General features: G+C 36.1%; 3 protein-coding genes across 3 annotated transcripts; all 3 read left to right on the forward strand.

The window, feature by feature from the left end:
* Positions 1-746: 746 nt before the first annotated feature.
* On the forward strand, positions 747-2,223 carry LOC113751771 (glycerophosphodiester phosphodiesterase GDPD6-like). The gene has a single exon (XM_027295899.1). It carries the CDS (start codon positions 906-908, stop codon positions 2,085-2,087), a length of 1,182 nt encoding a protein of 393 aa, XP_027151700.1. The 5' UTR covers positions 747-905; the 3' UTR covers positions 2,088-2,223.
* Positions 2,224-5,270: 3,047 nt separating this feature from the next.
* LOC113751246 (putative late blight resistance protein homolog R1A-10) lies at positions 5,271-8,747 on the forward strand. Its single transcript, XM_027295182.1, has 3 exons — positions 5,271-7,255; positions 7,428-7,473; positions 8,411-8,747. The coding sequence occupies exon 1, from the start codon at positions 5,281-5,283 to the stop codon at positions 7,252-7,254; it is 1,974 nt and encodes a 657-aa protein (XP_027150983.1). The 5' UTR covers positions 5,271-5,280; the 3' UTR covers position 7,255; positions 7,428-7,473; positions 8,411-8,747.
* Positions 8,748-15,640: 6,893 nt separating this feature from the next.
* LOC113751883 lies at positions 15,641-16,861 on the forward strand. The gene has a single exon (XM_027296031.1). It carries the CDS (start codon positions 15,641-15,643, stop codon positions 16,859-16,861), a length of 1,221 nt encoding a protein of 406 aa, XP_027151832.1.
* Positions 16,862-27,536: the final 10,675 nt, after the last annotated feature.

Below are 27,536 nucleotides of genomic sequence, written 5' to 3' on the forward strand. Positions count from 1 at the left end.
CCCCCTGTGGTTTACCCTTTTTTTTCACATAACCCCTTATGGTTTCAAAAGCTATACATAACCCCCTCATGGTTTGGATTAAAGTGTCAAAGTAACGGAAATAGTCACTCGTAACGGAACTTCTAAAAATGTCGAAATTACCCTTATAAATACATGACACATTAACCCCCTATAATTTTTATATTTTACCATATAACCCCCTTATGTTTTAATACTTTACCATATAACCCCCTTATGATTTTCAAAATATACACATAAGCCCCCTTGGTTAATACATAAATTTCAACCTTACATAAGGGTATTTTTGACATTTTAGATGACGCCGTTACGAGTGACTATTTCCGTTACTTTGACACTTTAATCCAAACCATAAGGGGGTTATATATAGCTTTTGAAACCATAGGGGGGTTATGTGAAAAAATGCTAAATCACAGGGGGGTAAAGTGAAATTTGCCCTATTTAAAATCAATAGTTTAATTTTTATATATGTTTTGATCCAGAGGTAAAAGTTGAAGTTTCAGAATTTAGAATTTTGAAAACCTGAGTTCTAATCCCCTCTTCGCCCTCCCTATTTCGTAAATCTCACCCTTCCTCTATGACCAAGAAAAAAAAAAAGAAAAATACCTCTAAAATCTCAATACATTAATCCTAGACTTGTATGGTTGGTGCCACCAATTGAATCCTTGAAGTTTGCCATTGATTAGTACCCTTAATTTACATTCAATTTTTTATTTCGTACCCAATCAACTGTAGCCATCATTCGGCGTTTTATGTATTTTAGGATTAGGATTAGGATAGAATAGGATTGGGATAGGATAGGTTAGGATATTTCAAACGAGGAGGAATCCGTCCAGGGCGCACTAACAGGAACAGGAACAGGAACAGGAACGGGAACGGGGATCCTCATGACGTCAGTCCGTACTGTAAGTTCCATTTTGCTGCTATTGTTGGTTGAGTGTGCTGCAAGGCCTTTCTACCCGCTTCCTAGCAGAAGAAATGATAGAAGTAAACAACCACTGCAAACTTTTCGACCTTACAACATCGCACATCGAGGGTCGTGTGGTGAATTTCCTGAGGAGACTGCCTCTGCATACAAGAGAGCTATTGAAGAGGACGCTGACTTCATAGAAACTGATATACTAGCATCCAAAGATGGTATTCTTATATGCTTCCATGATTTAACACTTGATGCTACAACTGACATTGCTCAGCACAAGAAGTTTGAAAGTCGAAAGAGGACCTATGAGGTCCAAGGCAAGAACATCACTGGCTATTTTACCATTGATTTCACGCTAGAAGAACTGAAGTCATTGCGTGTCAACCAGAGATATCCTTTCAGGGATCAACAATACAATGGCAAGTTTTCTATTATTATCTTTGAAGATTTCATATCAATTGCACTGGGTGCTCCCAGGGTGGTGGGGATATATCCAGAGATAAAAAATCCAGTATTTGTCAACCAACATGTGAAATGGCCAATTGGTAAGAAATTTGAAGACAAGTTTGTGGACACATTGAAGAAGTATGGATACAAGGGAACTTATTTGTCAAAACAATGGTTGAAACAGCCTGCATTTATTCAGTCTTTTGCTCCAACATCTTTGATTTACATCTCACACCTGACAGACCTGCCTAAGATCCTCCTAATTGATGATGCCGCTACACCTACTCAAGACACCAATCAGTCATACTGGGAAATCACTTCCAACAGTTACTTTGACTTCATCAAAGATTATGTCGTGGGCATTGGACCTTGGAAAGATTCAATAGTTCCTGCTCCAAATAATTATCTGCAAACACCTACTGATCTTGTTACAAGATCACATGCTTACAACCTTCAGGTGCACCCATTCACTTTCCGGAATGATAATATGTCCTTACATTTTAACTTCAGTCAAGATCCTTATAATGAGTACGAGTACTGGATCAAGAAGATTGGAGTTGACGGGCTTTTCACGGACTTTACAGGCAGCCTCCATCACTACCAAGAATGGACCAATCCTTTCTCAATGGGAGAGGAAAGTGCATCTAAACTACTAGACAAGATTGCATATATGATCTCCAAATTTAGAAATTCTTATAACTAAATTCCAATTTTATCTTTTTTTTTCTTGGTTTTATGGTATGAGGACTAAGCTAGTGCTTGCAGAATTAAATTTCTCGAGTATTTTGTAATGATTATGTATTTTGGTTAAGAGGTGTCACTGAGAAAATAATATCGCACGTATGTAGAGTTTCTGATTCAAAAAAAAAAAAAAACATAATTCCTCTATGATTTCAAAACTATACATAATTCTCTCATGGTTTGAATTAAAGTGTCAAACTAACTGAAACAGTCATTCGTAACTTTTAAAAATGTCGAAATTACCCTTATAAATACTTGACACACTAATCCCGTATAGTTTTTATATTTTACCATATAATTCTTTTATGGTTTAATACTTTACCGTATAACACTCTTATGGTTTTCAAAATATATATATAACCCTCTTGGTTAATAAATAAATTTTAACTTTATATAAGTGTATTTTTGATATTTTAGATGATTCCATTACAATGATCATTTTCGTCACTTTAACACTTTAATCTAAACCGTGAGGGCGTTGTGTATGACTTTTAAAATCATATGAGAGTTATGTAAAAAAACACTAAACCACTTCTCGGTGCATGTAGAAAACCAAAAAACAGAAAAAAATGATTTAGATGGTTTACCGGCTCAAGTTATCTCACACAGGAAAAGGAGTAAAATGTTTATTCTTATTATACAACTTTTTAAATTTGGAAAAGTTGCCAAATTAAAAACATAAAAAAAAGAAGCATTAAAACATCAGCACTCACATACATTAGCAATTAAAAAACAATTTTCTCTAAAATCCTTAAATGCATTTAGTTATACATTCTTAAACAATGGCCATGGATCATTTTCTTCTGATTTTTCTATTGTTTATTTTGACCGCTAATCTAATTGATATTTCTCATTTTGTTCATTTTTAGTGCTGGCCATATTCGGATTTGATTGAAACTAAAATACTATATATTGATTTTCTTTCATTTATTTTTTTCCCTTTCACGTTTTGTGGTAAAAATTTGTTGCGTTAAAAAAGGTTGTGGCAAATTACAAAGCCATCAGGCCTCAGCTGAATGCATCTCTAATGCTTTAATCTTTGATATGGGGACCCAACAGCTTATGCTTGTTGTATCGATGCGAGCTTCCCTTGACAAAGACTCAAGAGGAAGAGGGTAAAGTCTTGCAATATTTTAGCACCACCCTGCCACACGCAAAAAAGAAAAAATGAAAAAAAAAAAAACAGAGAGATAGAGTCCTGACGGGAAACTGTGAATATTGTTAGATAATAAGAAAGTTGTCGATCTTGAATATCAATGGCTACAATAGGCAGAAATCTCATTTCTGAGTGAAAAGCAGGTACCATGATGAACATCTCCTTCAGCAGTAGCACTAGTTGCTTCGATGTTGCTCGTAATCATCTGGACTACTTCAACAGTGGGTACAAAGGCCTGTTCGAATCTCATATCTGGGAGCTGAAGATGGGGATAAGTCTATTGGAAACCTTTGATCTGTATATTAGAAAGTTTAGGAGGAAGAGGAGCAAAGAGTATACGTGTTTGGAATATGATAAGGAGGACAGGGGTGATGCTGAGTCTGACAGTTTGAGGCTCAGCAGTATCTCCTTCAGGATTCAAGATCTGGTTAGTGGAATAAAGCATGAACTTGGCTTTGTTCGTGGTAGACGTAGATCGCTTGATGACTTCAAACGCAAGCTCGGCAGATTCGAGGAAAATATGCGGTTGATTTTTGATTCAGACATCAAGGAATCCAACATCTGTAGTTTATTGCTTCACTACTTGCTCGGAGATTTGCAACTGGTTATGGATATCACTGATTCCATTTTAGAGAATCTGAGGCGTATTTGCACCAGAAATTACAGGGATGATGGAGCTCTGCAAAGTGTAATGGGAACCCTTCAAGAGAAGCTAATGTTCTTGAAGAGTTTCATTTGGTTTGCAACATTACATGGTGTTAAGGGTCAGCAATTAGTAGATCTGTTAGTTCACATTGAAGTTGTGGCCATTAATGCTGCAAGCCTGATCTCTACATCTTGGTTTCAGAGAAATGATGAAAAGGTGTGCTACGAGATGGAATATGAAATTTCTCAACTGATAAAAAAGAAGATTGATCCCGTTGATCTCCAAGTCCAAGAAACTTATATCCACGTCTTGACAGCGTCCAAGTTGTCACCATCATCACACACTTTAGCCCTGGAGAAGAATAAGCACCTAGTGGCCGAATTTATTGATGATCTTTTACATATTATTATGGAGCTAACAGAATCTTACACCAGTTTCTTGCTTCCGGTGAAGGATCAATTACTAAAACTCTATGAGGGAGCAAGATTCCTGAGTGTCCTTCTCAGCCAGCAGCACGAGAAATTCGATAAGCTAAATGATGAAATGAAGGATCGTATTGGATTTGTACTCTGTGATGCTGGAATTGTGATTTTCTCCCTTTATAAGAGTGAAATGACAGAAAGCTTGCCCAAGGAAATAGATCTTGTGGCTTCTCATATGCTCGAACTGCTCAAGCTCATTATTCCAGAAATTGAACAGATTTGTCCACAACAACCACCATCATCATCAATTAGGCTCTATTGATTTTCTTTTAGAAACTCTCGAGGAACTTGAAAGTTCTACAGCTAATTCAATTGCTTTCCCAAATAATCAAATCCACACAGTTCGTGAAGATCTTGATTTCTTAAGACCTTTCCTAGGCAAGATTGCAGAGCAGCGGAAGCGGAATGAAAAACTCCAAGCTCTTTGGAGTCGTATTAGTGAGCTGGCATACAGGGCAGAAATAATCATTGACTCTACACTACTTGGTGGCAAACATCAACATTGTTTGGATGTTATTGCTGGAGATATCAAGCTTATGAAGATTGAGGCCAAAGAGATTTATGATAACATACGATTTGACTGTGAAACCCAGAGTATTGTCAAGACTACCATTCGCATGCCATCACAAGTTACTGCTCCAATATTTAATGAAGCTGTGGTGGGTCTCAATGATGAGGGGGAAATTATAATTGATGGACTTGTAAGGGGACCAAGCCGGTTGGATATTGTTGCCATTGTGGGTATGCCTGGTCTTGGTAAGACAACATTAGCCAATAAAGTTTATGGTGATCCTTTGGTAAAGTCCCATTTCACATTCGTTCTTGGTGTTGTTTTTCTCGAGCATATACCAAGCATAGTTTGTTAGTTCAAATGTTGTGTAATATCGATTGTGGGAACTCAGCTGGATATCTTCGGAGAGATGAAGATTACATGGCTGACAGGCTACGCAAATTGTTGAAGGGAAATAGGTATCTCATAGTTTTGGATGATGTTTGGGACATTCGGGGGTGGGATTTATTGAAACTCTCACTGCCAGATGATTGCAATGGAAGCAGGATTCTCTTAACCAGTAGATTGCAGGAATTGTCATTGCAAATTAAACTTGATAGTGAGCCTCACCATCTTCGCCCACTTACAGATAATGAAAGCTGCGAATTGCTGCAGAAAAAGCTATTTGCCAAAGAAGATTGTCCTCCAATATTAAGTAATGTTTTACTGCATGCAGCAAAAAACTGTAAAGGCCTACCTCTCACAGTTGTCCTTGTTGCCGGAATTCTTGCTACTACTGAGCAAGATTGCTGGGAAGAAGTTGTAAAACATTTAACTTCCAGCATTTATGTTGACAATGAATATTGCATGAAGACAATTGAATTAAGTTACAATAATTTACCAGATTATTTGAAACCATGCCTTCTTTACTTCGGTGCATTTCAAGAAGACCAAGAAATTCCTATCCGAAGGTTGTTATGGATTTGGATCTCTGAAGGATTCGTGCAAAAGACTGAAGGAAAGAGCTTAGAGGATGTGGCAGATGACTATTTGATGGATCTGGTTAGGAGAAGTTTAGTTATGGCTACCCAACAAAAATCTTCAGGTGGGATCAAAGCTTGCCGAATCCATGATTTGGTACATGAGTTTTGCGTGGCGAAAGCTAAAGAAGAAAGTTTTCTACAGATTTTACATGTGGATAACCTTTTAACTTTTACTGGACCATGTAACCTCCATCGATTGTCTATTCACCCCACCATGACTATGGGGCTTACAAAATCAAGACTATTTTCTCCCAATTTGCGTTGTTTGCTCTTCTGTGGTGATAGTCATACACAGCTGGATAAGAATTCATTCAAATTTCTGCTGTCTAAACTTCTTAGAGTGCTGGATTTCTGGAACAATTCTTATCCGACTTCATATTTTCCAAGGGAAGTAGTATTCCTTGTTCACTTGAGGTACTTGAGAATTGGAAGGTTTGCTGGGGATATCCCATCTGCAATAGCCAACCTCTCAAGGTTAGAAACTTTTGTAGTAGAAGCACGCGTTGAAGATTATGTGTTGCCAAACACTATCTGGAACATTGAAACATTGAGGCATCTTGTCACATCATTGCCCGCCTGTGGTTTCATATTTCCCATGGACAATCTTGAAGGCTCCCCTGATTTAAAACATTTAGACACTTTAAGTCTTGCAATCGATCCCTATTCTCAAAGTGCACAAAAGATACTGTCAAAGTTACAGAGCACCCGCAGGCTAACAATAGCGACATACGAAAGTTACCGAGCAATCGAATCTGGTGGAAATCACGGGGAGATTCTCATGCTGAACTACATGAGTCGACTAGAATCACTTAAGATAAGCGGGATGAGTAGAGATGAGTTTGAATTCTCATTGAATTTGAATTTGAAAAAGTTGACTCTCTCCTATAATTATTGGCCGTGGAGTAAAATTTCTGCAATTGGAAGAAAGCTGCCCAACCTTGTAGTGCTTAAATTATGCCATCGTTCCGTTCGGGAGGAAGAATGGGAAATGGCAGAAGGGGATTTCTGTAACCTCCGATTTTTGAAACTGTCAGGGTTGTACATTCGCAGGTGGACTGCCTCTTCTGATAATTTTTCCTGTCTTGAGAAATTGGTTTTGGAGTTTTGTGAGGAGCTGGAAGAGGTCCCTCCTTGTTTAGGGGAAAGCGTCACTCTTAACATGATTGAGTTGAAAAGGTGTAGTGAGTCTGCTGTAAATTCTGTGGAGCAAATTCTGCAAGAACAGAGAGAATGGGGAAACAAGGACTTAAAGAGCGTCATTATTAGATCTACTCAGAAAGGGAGTCAAAGCAGAGAAGAATTCCACTCATGAGGTTAGATCCACTCCCATAGTACTAATTGTACATGTTGGATCAGTTCAATGATATAATCATTCATATTTCGCAAAGCAATTTCTGGAGGTTTTCAGTTCTTTGATTTGGATGGTCATGTGTTTATGTAATCAAAACTATCTAATTTCTGAAATCCTCTTCAATATGGCTACAGATTGGTATGATCCTTCAAACCAACTGAGCACAAGCATAAATGTCAGGTACACATTTTTATTTCTTCTCTACATTTCAGCTTAAGTAATGCAGAGTGGGTTTCTTTTCTTGAAGTAAATAGCTGAATGACCTGAGACTTTCTTTTTCCTTTTTTTTTAATGCAAAGAATGCTGTATGCGTTTGCAACCTTGTTGGGTAGAATATGTGTGTATAGTTAATGACGGCTTGGCAAACATGAGAATCTGTCTTTTTCAGTTTTGTCTTTCTATTTTTTTTTATCGTCTAGAGACATGAGCTTGTTCCTGCTTATGTCTGCATTTACCAGAGTTAAAACAAAAAAAACTATGTTCTTGTAGTATGTTCTAAAGTATATAAATTAGTTGTGCTTTATCCATCTTCTTTTGATACCTTGATATGCATAAAGAAGCCAAGATCAGTAGGCAAAAAGAAATTAACATGTTGAAGTAAGTATATATTCTTTATTTCATGAAGATGAATCCTGTTAGATGGTTCTAATAAATACTATTTTCTGTGTACTTAATCTTTAGTAATAATTTGCTCGAAGATATTTTCATGGATTCTTGTTTTCCCATGTCACTGATTTAGCGAGAAGATGCTGAAAGTTCCTGGGGGTGGTGGAATTTCAAACTAGATGAAAGGATGTAGTACCAGAAAATTTTAAGTATTTAGACTGTTGCTATGTTCTTCATCCGACTTAGCATGCATTCTGATGCCCCATTTGCAATTAGTTGGTAAGTTGCATCTTCAACAGGTGGCTTAAATCTATCAATATGAGTCTAATTTAGAATCGAATTCTTTGGCTCGGGCAGTTTCAATGAGTGTGTGTGCGTGTGGTTGGGTGAGGGGGAGAGAGAGAGTGAAAGAGATGATCACCATTTTCAGTTTTTCCACAAATCATGTAAGCAGCATTTTGATTTAATCTCTGCACTTTAATTTAAGCACATCTGTTGTGATTTATCCTAGGAGCGATTCTGTTGCATTTTTGAAAGAATAAGCAGTATCAACACTTCAAATTTTTCGAGGTCCAATATTTGTTGGTTGCTGATCAAAGTGGGAAGAGAAGATCTTTCAAGAAGGGAAAAAAGTACGGTGAAATAGATGGAAGAGAAAAATATCCTAACTTCTGGCTCATAGATCAACTGCCAGCTAGAGAAAAATGGAAATGAGCAAAAAGCAGGAATACTACCAACTGGATGAATATGTTGAGGAAGTATTCATTAATATATACTTGTTGGAATGGGACGGGTGAGCTCAGAAAAGTGGTCTCTACCTCTCAGCAAATGGCTATGACAAATGATGCCTGAAAGTTTGTGCATTGATAAGTTTGTACAAGTCGTTTTCTAGCACTTCAGAAGGCGAACTACATCATTGATTATAAGTTGCTCATACTAGTTGTGCATTATCCACGTAACTTCCGCTCTTCTAGGATTGGCTATGAAAGATGTTTGTGCAGCTTCTACTTATTCACTCTCTCTCATCTTTTGCCGGTTTTTTTTTTCGTTTGGGTGGGGGAAGGTAAGGGGCAGTGGAAAGGAAAGTTATCTGGAAGATAGCCTGATAGTCATTGTCTATATAAGAAGTTGATGCTCAATGCTGTCAAAATTTCTGTCTTGTGCCATTTGATATAGATCTGAAATGGTCAAGGGCTGTAAATATAGTTTGATGCTAAACTGGCACAGCCAAGGTGGTTTGTTCGTGTCTAATTCTTATGCTTTGTTGTGAAAATTGTAATGAAAGCCATCTGAAAATTGTACGAATCATTTTGGAAATTATTCCTTTGGCTAGAGCTTCATTATTATTAATTTAATTTTACTTAATTTTTGTATGTGTTTAAATTAATCAGTTGGTTTAATCTCCAAAATCTCCCCTTTCTATTCATTGCTTTGGAAGAAATAAATCATCCCAATCTCTGTCAATACGATCCTATTCATCACTCTGCTCTAATTTTATTTATTATGAAATAGGTATTTTGGTTTGATTGGCTCAAAAATGTCAATTATATTGCACTCTATCTTCTTGCAAACGTGACATGTGGATGTACAAAACAATGGCAAGCTAATTACATGCTAGCTAGCAACAACCAACAACTGTTATACTTCTCTAGCAGAAACTGACTAAATACATGTGGGACTTGGAAGGCAACTCAACCACTACTATTCTAAAGTTTTGATTACTTAACTATTAAAACCGTTAATATTCAAAAGAAAAATATTTTGAGTCAAAGGGCAAATTAATGGGCCAAAAATTTGACCACCTCTTCATTTAATTACACACACAAATGTCATGTTTAATGACAATGACCCCGTAATGTGCTATTCTTGTGTTATACACACACAAAAACATTATACGGAAAAACTGTTAACAATTTCCCAAATGTCATGTTTATATGCAGACTGTCTGTTATGTAAACTTAGGCTGTGTACAAGTGATTTATGCATTTGCTTTCCTTCATCCTTTGCTTTTCTCTTATGCCACTAATTCAACATGCAATTTTGCTTCCTTTAATTTCTCCAAGTTAGTTTTAGCCTCTTTCCTTGTCATTTTTCAGTTCGTTTGTTATCTAAAAATGAGTTAGTGGCAATGGATGTGATGTTGTTTGCGAAAAAAACAAGAGTTTACAACATCTAAGTTATGTATTTAAAGTATGGACTTACTTTGGACTTGAACTAGTTTTAATCAGATCTGATTGTCAACAGACATACACTGATGTATTGGGCTCTAGTGATTCATCCGAATGGAAGATATATAGGAGTATCAATATTTATCGTTATTTGTATTTTTTTTTAGACCTGTTATATTTATTGATTTCAAATCTAAACGTCTCTGTGTCATGTTTGTTTGATGTATTTTCTGCCATTAGTGCAGAAACTATGAACGTACTCAGCATGAATTTAATCCCTGTGCAAGATGGCAAATGGATAAAGTGAAATGGCTTGCAGCTTCAACTTCTAACTGATAGAGGGTTCTGGATTAGGATGATTGCACTCACAACAAACGGACATCTTCAATTGTAATTAAATTTGAATAAGAAATTGGAGAAATGAGCTTTTGGTTAAGAACAGAGAATGGCAACCAGAAGAGATAAATGTAGTGCTACACAAGTTCGAAATTGGTACATGAAGACATGCAAGAAGGCATTTTCATGCCAGTGATCAATAGACTCACATCTAACGAAACTAGCTGCACCATTTGCAGTGGCTACGTCTCTAAAGTATCCGGTTCCAAGATCATAGAGCACAAGCGTTTCTGTTCCATCAATCTGCAAAAGCAGTTACCTGCTTTGGTTTGAGCATATATATGATCGGTCTTCAACACCAAATGTCGGGAATTTCAAATGAGATTTTAACTTAGTCCAAGTTCTGTCCACTTCAAATTAATTCATCCATGATCCATAAATTGACATGATATCTTTCACTTGAAATATAACAATAAAGTAAAGAAAGGCAACAATTTTGCTGAAAAATTACCTTCCCCATTAGTGGGGCAAGTTCTCGAATTCTTCACTGGAAATATCAAGGGCAATGATACAGTTGAAAGTTGAAACCATCATCTTCCTCTGCAAGCCAATGTGATGCACCATTAGCAAGAGCACAAGCTGTTGGAAAATGGTAAAACTTGTGCAGCTTAAATTGAAAACCAGAAATTCTCTTCCATGAGTGCAGCTTGAGTACTTTTGCATTTTCTTTAAGTTATACCAAATTAAACGTTTTCACTAGCTATAGTTGAAGTTTCAAGCTTCAAGGATGGATATATTGTACAATGTAGGATTAATATCAGTATTCATTCCCTTGAGTCTCATGTCACATTGTCACGTTTGGATGGATCATAGGACTAGGATCAGTGTTCATTCCCTGAAGTATCAGGATCATATATTTTTGGTTGTTTATCAATTATAAGTGTAAATGATTACTTGTCTTCCATTTTGTGCATTATTAAATTTCTGAGAGGTTTGATGGGCTTCCTTGCTTTTCTCTTGGGAAACATGGAGAAGCTGCTGAATCGTAAACCTGAGTCAGTGGCACCAATGACGCATTACATCAATCAGATTTGTTAGAACTAAGAACTTTTAAGATCTTTGCTTGTGGAGCTGGATACTGAGCATCCAAAATTGAAGGACGTTGTTAAAGCTGTTATAGATATCGCATATAAGGTGGAATATACAATCGACTGTATTGAGGTTTGGAGAGCTTCTAATTGGCGATATTTCTTGTGTCTTTATTACCTCCTCGAAGAAGATATTAGACTTGTTAAGATCCAGGCCACCAAAATTGGTGAGGAGTAGACCAGTTCAGACTGCTGCTAACGCTTCAAGCCGTAATCTGCCAAATACGAGCAGGCTATAAGTTGATCAAGGATTGTTTATAATTAAATGACTTACTTGAGGATCTTCACGACTTGATATTGTTTCCATTGTTGGCATGACAGGGATGGGGAAGACAACTCTCGCTAAGAATTTATACAATCATCCTAGAGTTGCAAATCACTTTCATGCTCATGGTTGGTGCTCAGTCTTCGAAGAATATAAAAAGAGGGAATTGTTGCTTAAAATTTTGAGCAACATTAGAGTGCCTAGTGATAATATTTGTCAAATGGATGATGAGGATTTAGCATTACAGCTATATCGGCAGTTGAAGCGTGGTGCATATCTCATAGTTATGGACATGGTTCGCCATAGCGGGTCGCGGTCGCATCGCGGTCTCGGTTGTTCCACATCCGTTGTGGCATATCGGTTGCATATCGGGTAATACGCATATTATAACACATGAAAGTTTCAAAAAATTTTGAAAAAATTACTAAAATTAAAAAATACCAAAAAAGGCATAATTTGAAAAAATATCCGAGTCGACTCGGATATATCGGCCGATATCATGCATCACGGATTCGAATTGGTCAATATCGACCGAGTCAGAGTGAGTCATCGCGGATATGATAATATTCGCGATTCGGGAATCGGTATCGAACCGGTCCCTCCATTTCAGTTACAACTCGACCGATACGTGGTATCGGTCGATATGGCGAACCAAACTTATGGATGATGTCTGGAATATTGCTGTGTTGATGGACTTGGAAGGTTCATTACCAGACGATGGACATGGAAGTAGAATTTTGATTATGAGTCGTCTCCATGACTTGGCTGCAATCATGGTTCAAAGTCGCGGTCGCGGTTGCTGTCGCGGCATGGACCGTTTCACATCGATCTCGGTATATCGGTAGCGATCTCGGCGAGACGCGAATTTGTGAAATATTTAATATTTTAAAAATTGTAAAAAATATGATAAACAAAAATAATTAAAAAATTAGTAAAAATAATAAAAATTCAAGTTGACTCGGGATGACTCGGAGTGACTCGATGTAATTCAGCCGTTTCAACCCTTCACGGTGACGTCTTGGTCTGTCACGTATCTCGGAAACGTTTCGTCGCGGTCTCGTCTCGGCCGAGTCTTCGAACCATGGCTGCAATAGCTGAATTGATACTGTCCCTCATTCTCTTGTACTGTCTCATGAGAAAGTTGGAAACTGTGGCAGATGAGAACATTTCCTGATAGGAATTGTCCTGATGAACTGTTGGGATTTGGAAAGAAAATTGCTGAAAATTGTAAAGGACTACCACTTGCAATTATTGCAATACCTGGTATCCTCAAAAAAACAGAAAAGCAACAGAACAAGTGGAAGGAAGTTGCAGACAATTTAAGCTCGCTGGTTGTTGAAAATCCAGTGTCTTGGTGCAAGGAGATATTGCAGTTGAGCTACCATCACCTGCCAGCACACTTAGGAACATGCTTTCTCTATCTGGGTGCATTTCAGGAAGACAAAGATATTCTGATTAGCAAGTTGACATGGTTCTGGGTTGCTGAGTGTTTTGTACAAATGACTGAGTTGAAGTGCTCAGACGATGCTGCAGAGGATTGCTTAATGGATCTACTTGATTGCATCCTAGTATGATTCAAAAAGGAGATCTAATGGAAGGGGCAATACATGCCATGTTCATGATTTGCTTCGTCATTTGTGCCTTTCAAAAGCAAAGGTAGAGAATTTTCTCGAGCTTATAACTAGGTATGACAAACCATATGCTTCGTTTGATGACTCAGTTTATGGTGTTGATTTGGATGATCATTTTCCCTCCAATACTGTGACATATGAGGCTTGAAAAGAAAGCATTTTTCCTGTCAAGACCTTGCGCCCAATCCACTCTTGTTCTTTGATGTTCTTTGCCACTAAGGATAGCAGTCAAGATGCCTCTACGACATCTTGTTCAGTTCTTACCACTTCAAACTTCTTAGGGTGTCAGATTTTGAATGTATCAATATGGGCGTCACCTTTCCCACTGGAATAGAGGTATTGGTGCAGTTGAGATATTTAGCAGTTAGTGGGGAAATCGATGCTGTTCCACCGTCAATAGTGAAACCATATGGATTGCACTCTAAGGATTTGGGCTTGATCAACTCATTTAATCAGCTAAGAATCACTAAGGAGAACAAACCAAAAACAAGTGAAATTAATGCCAAGATTATAGCCGATGAGATTGCTTATTGTCATGAACTGTTGTCAGAAACGGACTGGTATGCTTGATATGCTTATGAATTACTAACTTTAAGTTATTTTTCAGATATTTGCTCACAAAAAGTTTAAGTTGTTTTTACATAAGCTATTTCTAGCAATGAAGTGGCTTGATTTTGAAAAAGTGAGATGATTACTAGTTCTCTGAAATAGTCACGTTTCATTTATTTATCAGTTTTGGAGTTGCATACTGTGAGATGGCATACAATTTCTGTTTCTACAACATAACATAGCATGAATCTCCATTCTGAATCAATTTAGTGCGGGATACATGAGAATATCTCTGATCTATTGTTTTTAGTGACGCATATTTATTGAGCACAATATTTCTTGAATTTATGTTCTACCTTACTTTTACAGCACTGAGAAAATTTCCGCCTTTGTTTTCAATGACGGAATTACCATATATCGTGTCAGATAATTCTAGGTTACAGCCAAAAGATTTACATCTAAAGCTTTCGCTACCTTTTCTTAGTTCTTCCGCTTCGTCCACCACCCCTCGCATGGATGGAACAGTAGGGATTCATTCAGAAGAAAAGATTCTCTCTGAATTGTTGATTAATCGTCAGAGATTTCTTGAGATTATTTGTAAAAGAACTGCATTGAGTCCGGTATGTAGTCAAGGCAGGAATGCCAGAAGAACCATCTCTAGAAAAATGAGAAGCCATTGTTTACTAGACATAGTAGCAAATAAAAAAGAGTGTCTATTTTTATAGCATAGGGGGATGATGTGGTTCGACCACAAAACAGCAGAAGGGTAATCCGTAATTTTTCCCAATTATGCAAATTTAGTTGCTATTCATTTACGTGTTGCTATGATCTCATTAACTGTTGATATAACCGAGTTGTACAGCTCTGTCTTCATATCCTTTAAAGGTTAATCCTTCCTTGCAATATATTTCAGTTACACCTCTTCTGCTACATGTCAGCTATGAAGCTTCTTTTTTCCTTAAATCTCGACTCCTGCGAACCACAAACAACACAATGTACCAAAACAAGAAAACCATGCAACGAATTCCCACGGCCTGCACACGCACATAATATTCTTGCATGCCATCAATATTAAAGCCTAACTCTTCTTTATTCCATTTCACCTGCTTCAGATTTTCATACACTTCCCATCCTCATTCCTACGAGTCTTAACCCCTCTCCTCATTTGCTTTGCTCATTTCTCTTGCTTTTTCTTCTGTCTTTCTTTCCATGGTTGATGTTGGCTGTTTTTCAGATGATGATCAGTTACAAAATATCATCTAAGAAGGATGAAATATTTCCTTTGAATGAAGTGACCCTCTTTTTTGAGTTAGAGGTAAATAGAGAGAGAGAACCCACGAAAGAGTCATGGAGGTTGCAACGAATTTTACAGTTGATACTTCTTTGGTGTAAAATAAGAAGCACTCGTGTGGCCCTTGTGGGTGGAAACCACACTGCTGCCAGATTTTGCTCCCGCTAAAGTCCTGTTTTCTTGTCCCCTTCGGCTTTGATCTTCTCTCTTACAAACAAGCATCGATTTCTTGAAGTTTCCCAATCTTGGGTTTTCCCCTGAATAAAAATTTGCCCCCAGGGAAGATTTAGGCTTTTTTTTTTTTGGTGAAAAGTTGCAGAAGTCAAAAAGAGCTTCCATTTCCCCTTTTAAAAATGGATACGGCTCAGGGGAATGGAGCCAACAATGGAATGAAGGTGAAGGTATCGACTAATGTTGGTACCCTTTTGATCGTCAAGGCGTCAGATTCGAGGGTTTTGCAGATCATGTCAAAATCATTGCTTTTGGCGATTGTTTTGCTCACGTTACCTTACATTGGTTCTATTGTAGTAGGTCCTTCAAATGCTATTTATGGTTCCGATATGGACTTCAATCTTGCAAGTTTCAAGAGTTTGGCCATCCTTTTTCATGATTTGGTTGATGAAGGCCTTTTGAGGAGGGGCCACAAAGGCCTAATTCTGGGCTATGGCATTGATGGTCTGGCCAAAGATTTGGAGTTCTTAAAAGACAATGACAACAATTTGGTAATTCAATCAAGTAGCAACTTGGAGGACAAAAATTTAATTCAAGATGAGACATTTGATTTTGTCGTAAGCTTTAGATTCAACAAAATCAAGGCTGTCGATCGCGTTCTCAAGAAAGGAGGCATTGTGATCACACAATTGAGCAGCAATCCTTCAACTATGCTGAAAAAACAACCAAATTATCGAGTTGTGTATTTACGCTCATTTGAGAAAACAATCGTGGCAATGAGGAAAGTAGGATTAAGCAACGTGTTAGCTAATTCCACAAGAAAGCCAACAGGTTGTGGCATTATACAAGAGGAAAGGAAAGCGGCGCTGAATGGCTTAGAAGATGCTTTGCTTGAGCCACCAAGACGGACTCTGCTGAAATCCAACAATGGAATGAGGAAGATCAGATTCCTTCCAGATTTGTTAGAAGATTCTCTTGCAACATATGAACGTAGAATTTTCATTTCTGACGAGAAAAATGGTGTTCAGGAATGGTTTAAGAAGAACTATCCGACCAGGAAGCAACATTTTGAGATGTATACATTGGAGGTAAGATCTTTCCGTTCAGATAAATCCTCTAGAAGAAGCATGATAGCTCCTCAGGTGACTGGACTACCGGATTGGTTGCGGAATAATGTGAAGGAAGAAGACTTTGTTGTGATGAAGGTGGAAGCACAACTAGTTGAGGAGCTGATGAAGGAGAAGACAATGTGCTTGGTGGATGAGTTGTTTCTTGAGTGCAAGAACCAGTGGCAAGATGATGAAGCTGAACAAAGAAAAAGCAAGATGACTTATTGGCAATGTTTAGCACTATATGGAAGCTTGAGAGATCAAGGGGTAGCAGTGCACCAGTGGTGGAGTTGATTTGCCTTGATTGATAGTAGGACTTGGAAGCATAGATTTGTTGAGCATCTTAAATTTTCAAATAATATTCCATGTCCATTATGTAATCCAATTTTGAATTAGGGTTTTTCCTTGCAGTTCAATCCTGTATAAATATGTCAACAGGAAGAATGAGAGCACTGGCAGAGAATATCATGCATCACCTAGACTACTACCCTTGCTCTTCTTATTTGGATGTCCTTTTTCCTAGGTATTGCTTTAAGTAATTAATCTAGCTGTTTGGTCCGAAAGTTGCCGGTCCCTATTTTATATTTTTTAATGAATTTTGTAACCTCAGAAACATGATGGATTAATAAAAAGGGACCATATTTTTGGTGGAATTTGGATCAAATGCCAATATGCCATGGGAGAAATATGTCCAAAAACCAAGTCAAAATGATTTTTGGTGAAGGTTTCATGAGCTAGTTCTTGTATAAGTTACTTGAGCCACATGTGGGAATATTTTTTGGTGCATGTTCAATTATTTCTTTGAATTCTTACCTTTTGGTACAAAAAGATTAAAACATGAGGAAGCTCACCCACTCCACAACATCATTTACTTTCCCAAAATCTCCTATGATAGATAAATATGCTCGAATTGTTTGTTTGTGATGTTATTTAGATTTGCAAATTGAGTTAAAGCTGACTACAAATTCAAGATGCAAAAAAAAAAAAAATATTAAGTGGATTTATCTGATGAATGAAATGGACACATTAAAATGGGTCTCGAGTCTAGTTTTTGGGAAAATTGTTAAATTGGAAAGTGTCTAAATTGGTGGCGGGGTATGTACTTAGGGTAAAGTTGTGTGTTAGTCATGAATTGTTCGTTAGACACTTGTTAAAAGATATCATTTCAAATTGCTGAAAAGTATTTTAAAAATAAATTTGTTGTATGTTCTGTGTCAGCAACTAGTAATTCATTAGGCAATACTTAAAAAAATTGATTTGAATTATCAAAAGTATTCTAAAAAAGGAATATAATCCTTTATTTTATGAAAAACAAAATATTTATTTAGGAAAACTCTAACAAGTGTCGATGTTAAAAGAAAAGAGCAATGAATTATAATTTATCTTCCTAAGATGTACCCTAATCCTCAAATATTTATCCCCCTAATTTTTTTTTGGTGTCACTTAACCCCTTGTAGAACAAAACTATCACTCTATTATGTTGATATTTTCTTGTTATTTTTTTCAAATTAGTTTTCTTTTTTCAAGTTCTTAGTTCTAAGCAAATAGAAATATCATTTATTTATTGTTTTCCTTTTCTAAAATTTGTACTAGTCAAATAATAGAAATTTAATTTAATTTATGCTCGACTTTTTTTTTTTTTACATATGGCAATTTGTTTCTCTTTTGTTTGTTATAATCCATGCTTCAAAAAATGTTAAGATGTCCTTTCTCTAATTTACAAACATAGAGAAACTATATATATATATATATATATATATAGTAAAAAATTATATATATAATAAAAAATATTATATATATAAATGATTATTATAAAAGAACTTTTTGTGAAAATATGATTACTGCACAACACACACCAATGCACACACACACATACAGATATATATATATATCTTGTAATTACACACACATGTATGTATATATTTCTTGTAATTAGTCAATTAACAGTAAATTACATTCTAATTAATTTCATCCATTTTTCAATCCAAGAAATTAAAGGAAAAAAGTTTTATATTATATCCTTATAATTAGACAATTTGAAATAAATTGCATACTTTTCACAATCACTTTCACCTGCAATTATTTGGAAATCTTTTCATTGTTTTCCTCTAATGGATTTTTGCTTATTAGATTCTTCTGAAAGTTGAACCACGGATTCACGTTAATTGACAAATAAAAAAAATTAGCATAATAAAAAAAAACCGGATAGCTTTGTCTCTTAGGAGTTAAATGACACAAAATAAAAATATTATGGGGTAACGTGAGAACAAAAGTATACCTTGGGAAATCAACTGTAATTAACCCAAAATAATAATTCGGAAAGTCAAATTTAGTAACAAAAACTAAGGATGACAATGGGAGCGGGTGCCCACGGGGGTAAAAACGGAGCGAGGCGAAGGCGGGGATGGGGGCAAAATATTTCCCCTTGCCTTAAAACGGGGCGAGGGGGGGTGGGGAAACATATACCCGCTCCATCCCCCACCCCGTCCCCTGCATACAATAATATATATATATATATATATAAAATATAATCCTAAATTTCTCAAAATTGCACCCTTACTTACAAGTACAACGCTAGTCAGTGTCAACGGCGCCGCAACAATTGAAGAAATTTTTTGGACTATTGTTGATTTGTTTCTAACGCCCCTCCTCCCCCAAAAGACTAAGCGATCTAATTCAAATCTGTTTTGCTCCTAACCTTTTTTATTTCGATCGGTTCTCTTCCTCCGCATTAAATGTAACTTGACTTACTATACTTTATTTCCATTCTAACAGCTTTTTAATCTTATTTAACATTGTTTACAATCATATTATTGTAAATAAATATTTATGATAAGTTGAATTCTTTTCCCACGAACGACCGAGGGAGAAATGGGACGGGAGCGAGGCGGGGGGTGGGGGGCAAGGGGCGAGGAACGAGGGGAGTTATTTGACAACGGGACGGGGTTGGGTAAGGATCTCCCGCCCCATTGCCACCCCTAACAAAAACCCATTTAGGAAGGGGTTGAAACTTTGAAAGCGCTCCACTGCCTTGAGCAGGAAAACTAGCCGTTTGCGGGGCCCATTCTCATGCTATTTAAATCGCCACTGAGAACTAAATTAGGCATTTTTTCTTACTTTCAAGCTTTGAGAGTGTGAGAGAGGAGAATTTGAGGGCGCCAGCAACAAGGCGAAGAGGAAGAGGAGGAGGAAAAGAAGAAGTGAGGGAGATTTCGGGCGATGTAATCAGATAAGTTTTTCCATCTTCGTTTACTAATTTATTGCTTTTATTCCTCAATTCTTTTGATTTTTCTTCGTTATTCTCTTCCAATTTTGGTTCTCTGTTTCTTGATACGATTCTACTAATTGTTGTTTTTTATTGGTCGATAATCTATACACTGGTTCTTTAGAATATTTGTTGGCTTTGTCGTGTTGCAGCCTAAGTGTTTGAGAAATTTCCTTTGTGAAGGCTTTTGTCTCTATAGTTGCTGATCGATTTATTATTTTTGGTACTTTTTTTGTTTTTCTTTTGTTGGTTAATTTTTGGCTGGTATTGTTCAGTTTCTTGTACTTTTGCTATCTGGTTATATGATGATGTGTGTGTTGGGGGGGGGAAGAGAAAATTGATTGAATAATTCAGAGTTCTATCAGGTTGCATACATTGAAATTGAGTGCTCTCTGCATTTGTTGTTTGTTTAAGAGCACTTTCTTAAGCTGTTTTTACTGAATATAAGTTCAATAGTGGCACACTTAAAGAACATAGTTGAAATTCTATTGAGGTTGTCAAGGTTTAGGTCATTCGTAATCATGTCAGATACCTATTCGTGTAATTCTTAATTTTGGACCTTCTAGAGAAGATTTCTGGTCCAACTTCCTAGGTTGAACCTGTCAGCTTTCATTTGCTTCACTCTTGCTTTTCTCTTTTTTGGTTTCTAATGTTTGTTAGAGCTAGTGAGAGTTTTAAGGAACGTGAAGGTTGAATAGATCTTTCTTAAACATGTATGTTTTGAATCTATGTAGGAAACTAAGTGCTTGTATATGCTTATAACTTTTCTAGACTTCTTTTGTAGTTATCTAAGTGCGAGAATGATTTTCAGAGTCTGAGAGAGAGATGAGTAGAGAGGGGAGAGTATACATTTCAGAGATATTCTTATCCTTGTATATTTTTATGGAATGTCAAAAAATGAAGTGCTCGGATATGCTTTCTTGTATATAGCAGTCTTAGCAAGTAGACTTTTTTTGAGGCAAATAATAAGTAGACTTAATATGGCTGCAACTGTAGGCTCTCAATGAATTAGTGAGCTATAATAATGATTAACTTGTCCTGTAAGGTAGGTCTGGGCATGAGAAACTGGTATCATCTTTTTAGATAGTCAAAGCTTGGATTGATCCTCAGGTTATTGAAACATGACATTTAGGACGATTTTATTTAAATCTCTGGAAATAAGATATCATGCCCTCTGTTGGATTCTAAAATAAAGATAATCCATACTTGGGAGCGGCCGGCCCGAGATGTGGTTGAACTTTATTTTGGTTGCATAGATGGACAGCCGTATATTGACAAAGAGAATTTTGAGTCAGAGAGGTATACAGATTTGGTACTTAAAAGATGGAAATTGACTTTCTTAAGTGATTATGGTATATTTTAGTATTTCTGGGATTTGGCTCACTGTTACAAGGGTTGGCATGTGAAAAACGTCCTATATGAAGATTGATTTGATTTCATAATGTAGTTATAGAATAGAGATGTTGAGATCTTTGGTAGATTTGTTTTGGGATGGACAACATTACTTGGTAAGAATTCATTATACATAAAAGTGTTTGGGGAAGTAACTGAAATCTATACTAGGACCTTGTTTTGAAGTACTTTAGTGAGCTGTCGGACCTAGAAAGTGTCTTCGAGGTTATCAACTTAAGGGGAATTAGAGAATCTCTCAAGAACATAGTTGAAAATATTTCAAAGTTTATTGTGGTTGATTAATTAATTGTGATGTTAAGGACCTATGTGTAATTTTTGTGTCTTAAGGGGGATCTCTGTTTTAACCTAATGGGTCAGACCTGGCAGGTTTTGGTTGCTTCTATCCTGTTTGTTTTTTCCAGACTCCTGTCGGTAAAAATTTGCTAGGGGAGAGAGAGAGAGAGAGGATAGCTTAAGCTGACTGGAGTGATGGAAAGTGGGGATACTAGAATTTGGGAGAATTTAAAGGTGTACAATTTTTGTTTTTGAACCTACAGACTATCTAGAGAATAAATAGTATATTTGAACTGTGATGACTTCTTGATATCTTTTGATGTTTGATTTTGATCACTTGGGCAGTACGCGCCATGCTCATAAGAAGATAAATAGTATATATGGAGCTGCTAAACGTTTGCTTGACACAAAATACACACCCAAGTGGATTTCATTTCAGAGATCTTTCTTATCTGTTCATCCTGGAATGTTGTAACTTAAATGTTGTCACATGTTTTGTATTAGAGAGCTTCTCTAATAACTCGAGATAATATGCTTGCAACCTAGACTTTCATTCAGTCCAGCTGTTTCGGATTTCTAATATCTTCTCATATTGGACTTTGACAACTTGAGTATATATTAATATTGCCATCTATACTCATATGAAGATGACTACTATATGAAAGCTGTTAACTGTATCTGACACAAAACACGACATAAACCCTCGAACATATATTTCTGTGAAGATTCAACAATCTAAATTTCATTTCAACAATCTAAAATTTTTTTTCCTTAAGTGATTATGGTACATTTCAGTACCTACAGGATTTGGCAAATCGTCACAAGGGATTGACATGGAAAAGAAGTCCCCTATGAAGATTCCATTGATTCCACGCTGTAGATTCAGGGCATATGTGTCTTTGATCCATGGTAGAATTGTTTTAGGATGAATCTTTTTTCGCTTAGTGTGCTTTTGCTAATAATATAATGCCTGGGGCTATATTTGGAAATCCATTTTGAAGTACTAGGATGATCTCTTTGCGCTAGGAAGTGCCTTTAAGGTTATCAACTTTTTGGAAAGCAGAAATTCCATAGTTTAGGAACATCATTGAAAAGTTTTTGAAGTTTTGGGGAATCTAGTCATTAATAGTGATGTTAAGGACCTATTAGTTAATTTCGTAAAAAATTTTTGCTTTGGAGATGATTCCTGTTACATGGTGGACCTAATCTGTAATTTATTAGGAAAGCCTTGACTTTATTATGGGAGTCAAGTTGGAATATGCAAGTTTTATTTTGTTGGAATGTAGAATTATTCTGGTATTTGTTTTGGAGTAGATGTCAGTTTTAATATAAAGACTTAAGGCATAATAAGATTGCAAACCATATCTGCCTATAATGTAATGAGTTTGTTGTGGCTTTTCTCGAGGTTTGTTGAAAGTTTTATATGCACATAAACTTCTTGAGCTACTTCAGTTAATTAATTAGTCAGTAATTTTATAATTCTTGAGCTTCCACGAGATACTTCTAATTTCTTTTTGAGGAATGTCTTCGAATTGGGTTGATCTTTCTGAGGTTATATCAATTGCTCAAAGCTGGGATTGGTCCTCACTGTATGGAAAGTTACATTTAGTGAGGGATCCCACATTGGTAGTGGGAAGGGAATGGACTGTGTATAAGAGTTGGGTCCAATGGTTATTAGATAATTTGGGTTAACCATTTTGGGACAGCGGATTTCGATTCAAAAATTGCTTGGGCTTGCCCTTGGACCCAGGTCCTGACAGTTGGTATTAGAACCTAGGTTAGAAATGGTTTGAGCGAATTGAGTCTTGTAGTTGTGAAAGTTAAGTGTGATAAACTGAAGTAGCAGTTTAGCATTTCCAGTAGTCAACAAACTTGTCAAGATTACATGTCAATCAAGCAACAAGTTCTAACATACAGTTGGATCACTTACCCATATAATGAAAATTTCATATTTCAGTACCCGGCTCACGTTCTCGCTTGCTTTCAAGTCCTGAGATCAAAAGAATATATCAAAAGTTCACAATTTCAAACTACCACAGTTGAGACATGTCAACTTCCAAAACTCGCTCAAAAAATCATAAGATTTTCGTATTCGAAACAAGGGAAAATCACGTTTAAGTTAGATCAATAGTTGTCAGTGTTATACGGAGCAAAAGAGATCAATTAGGGCCAAGGGATTTGAAGAAAATTGGACAAAATTTCATCCCTTCTCTCGGTTCCAAAACTAGAAGTGTACCATCAAGAAAAGGAGTTCGAAAGGTAAGTTTCTTTCCACTTAAAACACTTGGTTTCTGCTCAACAAATCACACATATATGTGAAAGTAAAGTTTGATACAATATATACAACAAATTTATCCAAGATCACCACGAAATTTTGAAAATAGACACGAAAATCCTTTCTTTCTTTCCCTTGGCTAAACACAATTTCTAGCAAACACTTTCAAAACTTTTGTCAAGATCTAGCTTTTCACTTGTTCAAAATACCAAGCTTATAATATCTTTCACATTCGGCATAGAAAGAAACATACAACATAAGTTGTTAGCAAAGAAATCCATCAATCTCACAAGTATACAATCATAATCAAAACAATTTGTCATGAGTTTCAAATCATGAATTTCCAACAAGAAAAATTGAAATTTGTAATGCTCGAGTACCTTTGGAAACTGGAAGTTTTCAGCAAGTATTATTCCTTTAAAAAATCGTAACTTGAGTTATAAATGTTGAAAAATCATATAACTTGTGCCGTTAAAAACTAGACTCGAAACACTAACAATCTTTAGAAGACACCTCAAAGAGATTCGGTTCATAAATTGGTTTAAATTGAGCCGCAAACTACTATAGCATTCCAATTTTTATTTATGCAGGGTAGAATTTTCAATTAATTTTGCTGATTTTCTGATACGTATATAAAACGAACCATAGCTCAAATTTTATACCATTAGAAAGCTCTCTGAGTCTAGTTTCAAACGTAATTGACGGCACTCAAATTTGATTTTTCTACCTAAGTTATGATCATTTTACTAAAACTGTCCAGAGGTGACTGTCACCCAAAGTTTCAAACTTTGACTTATTTGAAAATTTCAAATACACAACATATAATATATCCAATATAAAATAAAGCAATTAGCAAAATCTGTTTCTGGTGCGTACTTGTTTTAGCCAAACATTTCATCAAAAAAATTCACAAAATCTGTCATCAACTATCACAATAAAGCTGTCATCAGCTAAGCAGAATTTTCAGCAAAAAAATTGAAACTTTTTTACCAAAACTCACTCTTTTCTTGCTTCCATCCCAACAAATACCACATACATGTCCAGATAAAAGAAGTAAATGGTACATGAAGTGAGTTCTCGACCAAAATCAGCAAAATCTTGCAGTTAAAGTTGCAACTTTTCAGCTTTATTGCATCAGCCTTCAAGCATCAACATAACCAGAAATTTTTTAGTAAGGTTCCTTCAAAATCCAACACTAATCTCACTTAGATTCATGTAACACACTATGTGCATGTCATAAAAACAGAGATAGGAAGTATATAAGGTACATCTAGATAAAATCCAGCAAAACTTTAAAGCAAACAATCGAAAATAGCAACTTTGTCCTCGCGATTTTTAGGCAGCAACTTGTCCAGAAATTTTTAGATTTGGCTGACATTCTCTCTCTCGATTTTCTTAGCTAAAAGAATTGAAATTTTTCCTTGTTTCTTGGCTAATGTTCACGGTTGAAAAATGAAGAATGTCCCTGGTTTAATTTTGTGGTTTTCCCTCCTTTTTTAGCAAGCAAAGGAGGAGAAGGAATTTGTTTCTTCCTATCTCTCTCTCTCGGTTGGAAATGGACAGGACAAGGGCAAGGAAGCTTCTCCATCTCTTTTCTCTATTAAGATAAAGGAAAGAAAGAAGGAGGAATGCATTTTTGACTTGGCCAACTTTTGCATACCATTGTGAATAAATTTTCTCTTGGTAAAAAATGGAGGCAAACAGCAAGACTAAAGAAAATTTCTGGTCAACATGTTTTGTGGTTGACCAAGATAATTATACTTGATACACACTCACCCACTTGTCACTCATACATGAATCGAGAATTTAATCTAACACTTACCCCACATCTCTCCATTATCATGTTATAACCTAACTAATTTCTCATTCTAGTTGTTGCTAAGTCCTATTGGTTTTGATCTTACACTAATTGAGGGTGCATTCAAGTCATCTAATCACATGAAACAAGCAAACATGGAGATTAAATAATATCATGCAAATTACAACACATTTAAATTCTAGATAAAGTCATAGATGACAAAAATAATATTCGGGCTCTCACACCCTTTGAGTATTGAAATATGACTTTAGCACTGAATGTTTGTTGAATCTTGGAAACTAGACACCATACGTTGAATTGGATTTTGAAGTTTGTCCATACGTTGGAGCGGCCAACCTGAGTTGTGGGTAGACTTTATTTTGGTTGCATAGGCTAGGTTGCATTTGAATATTCTTAGGATTTGATTGTCACAAGAGATTGACATATGAAAAGATGATCCGTATGAAATTTCAAATGATTTCAGACGGTAATTTCAAGGTATGTGTTTTGGATCCATGATAGGTATCTTTAGGATGGATAGGCTTTGCTTAGTGTGCTTTTGTTAATAACATAATCTTTGGGCATCTAAATGGATTTATTCTTTGACGAGCTCTTTTAGCTAGGAAGTTTGTTTAAGGTTATCAGCTTTGTGGAAAACAGAGAATTGCACGCTCAGGAACATTTTGATAATCTCTCGAAGTTTTGGGAAATCTATTGATTAATTCTGATTAAGGGCCTATTGGTTAATCTCTTGGGAAGTTTTGGCTTTAGAGAAGCTTTATGTTTCATGTGGGGATCCATATGTTAGTTTGTTAGGAATATTTCGACTTTATAGGAACCTAGCCATAGTATAAGGTTTTCTTTTCTTGGAACTTAAAATTAAGTGTCGATATTCGTTTTCGAGTACAAAGCATTTTACTATGTAAATCTAATACTGTTGCAAATTTAGGTTGCCAATCAAATCATAAGCTCATATTACTTATCTTTTATTTATTATTTTTTTAAATAGTGGGTGTAGGTTTATTTGCATAAACTTGATAAGCTACTTTTGTTGACTACTCTATAATTTTATACTTACTGATTTCTGTTGGATGGATATCTTAAAGTAGGATTGATCAATTTGGGATGATTTCTCTAAGTTTAGTTATTAAGAACCTTTGAATATTACTTTTTGAACAAGTGTATTTGTGCAATGAATATTGAACTAATGAGTGCTAGTGAGCTCTGATACCACTTCTACCCAGGTTATAAACTGAACTTGAAATGAACATAGCCTATTATTTAACAATGGAACTTACAAAATTTTTGAGTTGCTAACGGAAGCTTGAATCTGATGATTGTAGAATTCTCCAAACTTTGTTCTTCTTTTTAAAATATTGAAAAGATACAAGAGTGGTTGAATACAAAGGGATTGAATAAGAGATTAGGTTGTTTTCTAATGGTTTTTCACAAGAGGATTGCTTGGTTATTCACCGATGCTTCTTCCTCTGATTTTGAATCTATTTATAGGGATGTCTGCTTTTGCATTTCATCTGCATTTGAATTTCATTTTCTTTTCTTGAATTGTGGCCGACATCTTTTTGCAAAAGTCATTTGGGTCTTGTCCGCATGGTCCACCAAAGGGATCAAAAGTGGATTCAGATGATCCAGCTGACTCCTCAATTTTGTCAGTTTCTTCTTTCTTATCTTGCTTTTGCAAATAATTCAAATATTCTTTGAGCATCTCGGGATTCTGCATCATTTGCTTTATCAGAAAGTTGCTTGCAATTTCCTCGGATGCCATATCTGTCATCTTTTCTTTATCTTTCTTTGGAGTGGTTGGAGTAGGTGTAGTTGTTGGAATAGTAGTTGGCTGTCTTGTCCCTTTTGGAGTAGTGGTTGAAGTAGTGGTTGGCTGATTTGTCCATTTTAGTTTGTCTCCAGTAGTCAGGAATCTTATCACATT

This window comes from Coffea eugenioides, chromosome 11 (assembly GCF_003713205.1).
Source record: "Coffea eugenioides isolate CCC68of chromosome 11, Ceug_1.0, whole genome shotgun sequence".
Classification (NCBI taxonomy): domain Eukaryota; kingdom Viridiplantae; phylum Streptophyta; class Magnoliopsida; order Gentianales; family Rubiaceae; genus Coffea; species Coffea eugenioides.

What these genes read in the sequence shown, in the direction of transcription:
- LOC113751771 (XM_027295899.1), top strand. Translation starts at nt 906, where the DNA reads ATGACGTCAGTCCGTACTGTAAGTTCCATTTTGCTGCTATTGTTGGTT.
- LOC113751246 (XM_027295182.1), top strand. Translation starts at nt 5,281, where the DNA reads ATGTTGTGTAATATCGATTGTGGGAACTCAGCTGGATATCTTCGGAGA.
- LOC113751883 (XM_027296031.1), top strand. Translation starts at nt 15,641, where the DNA reads ATGGATACGGCTCAGGGGAATGGAGCCAACAATGGAATGAAGGTGAAG.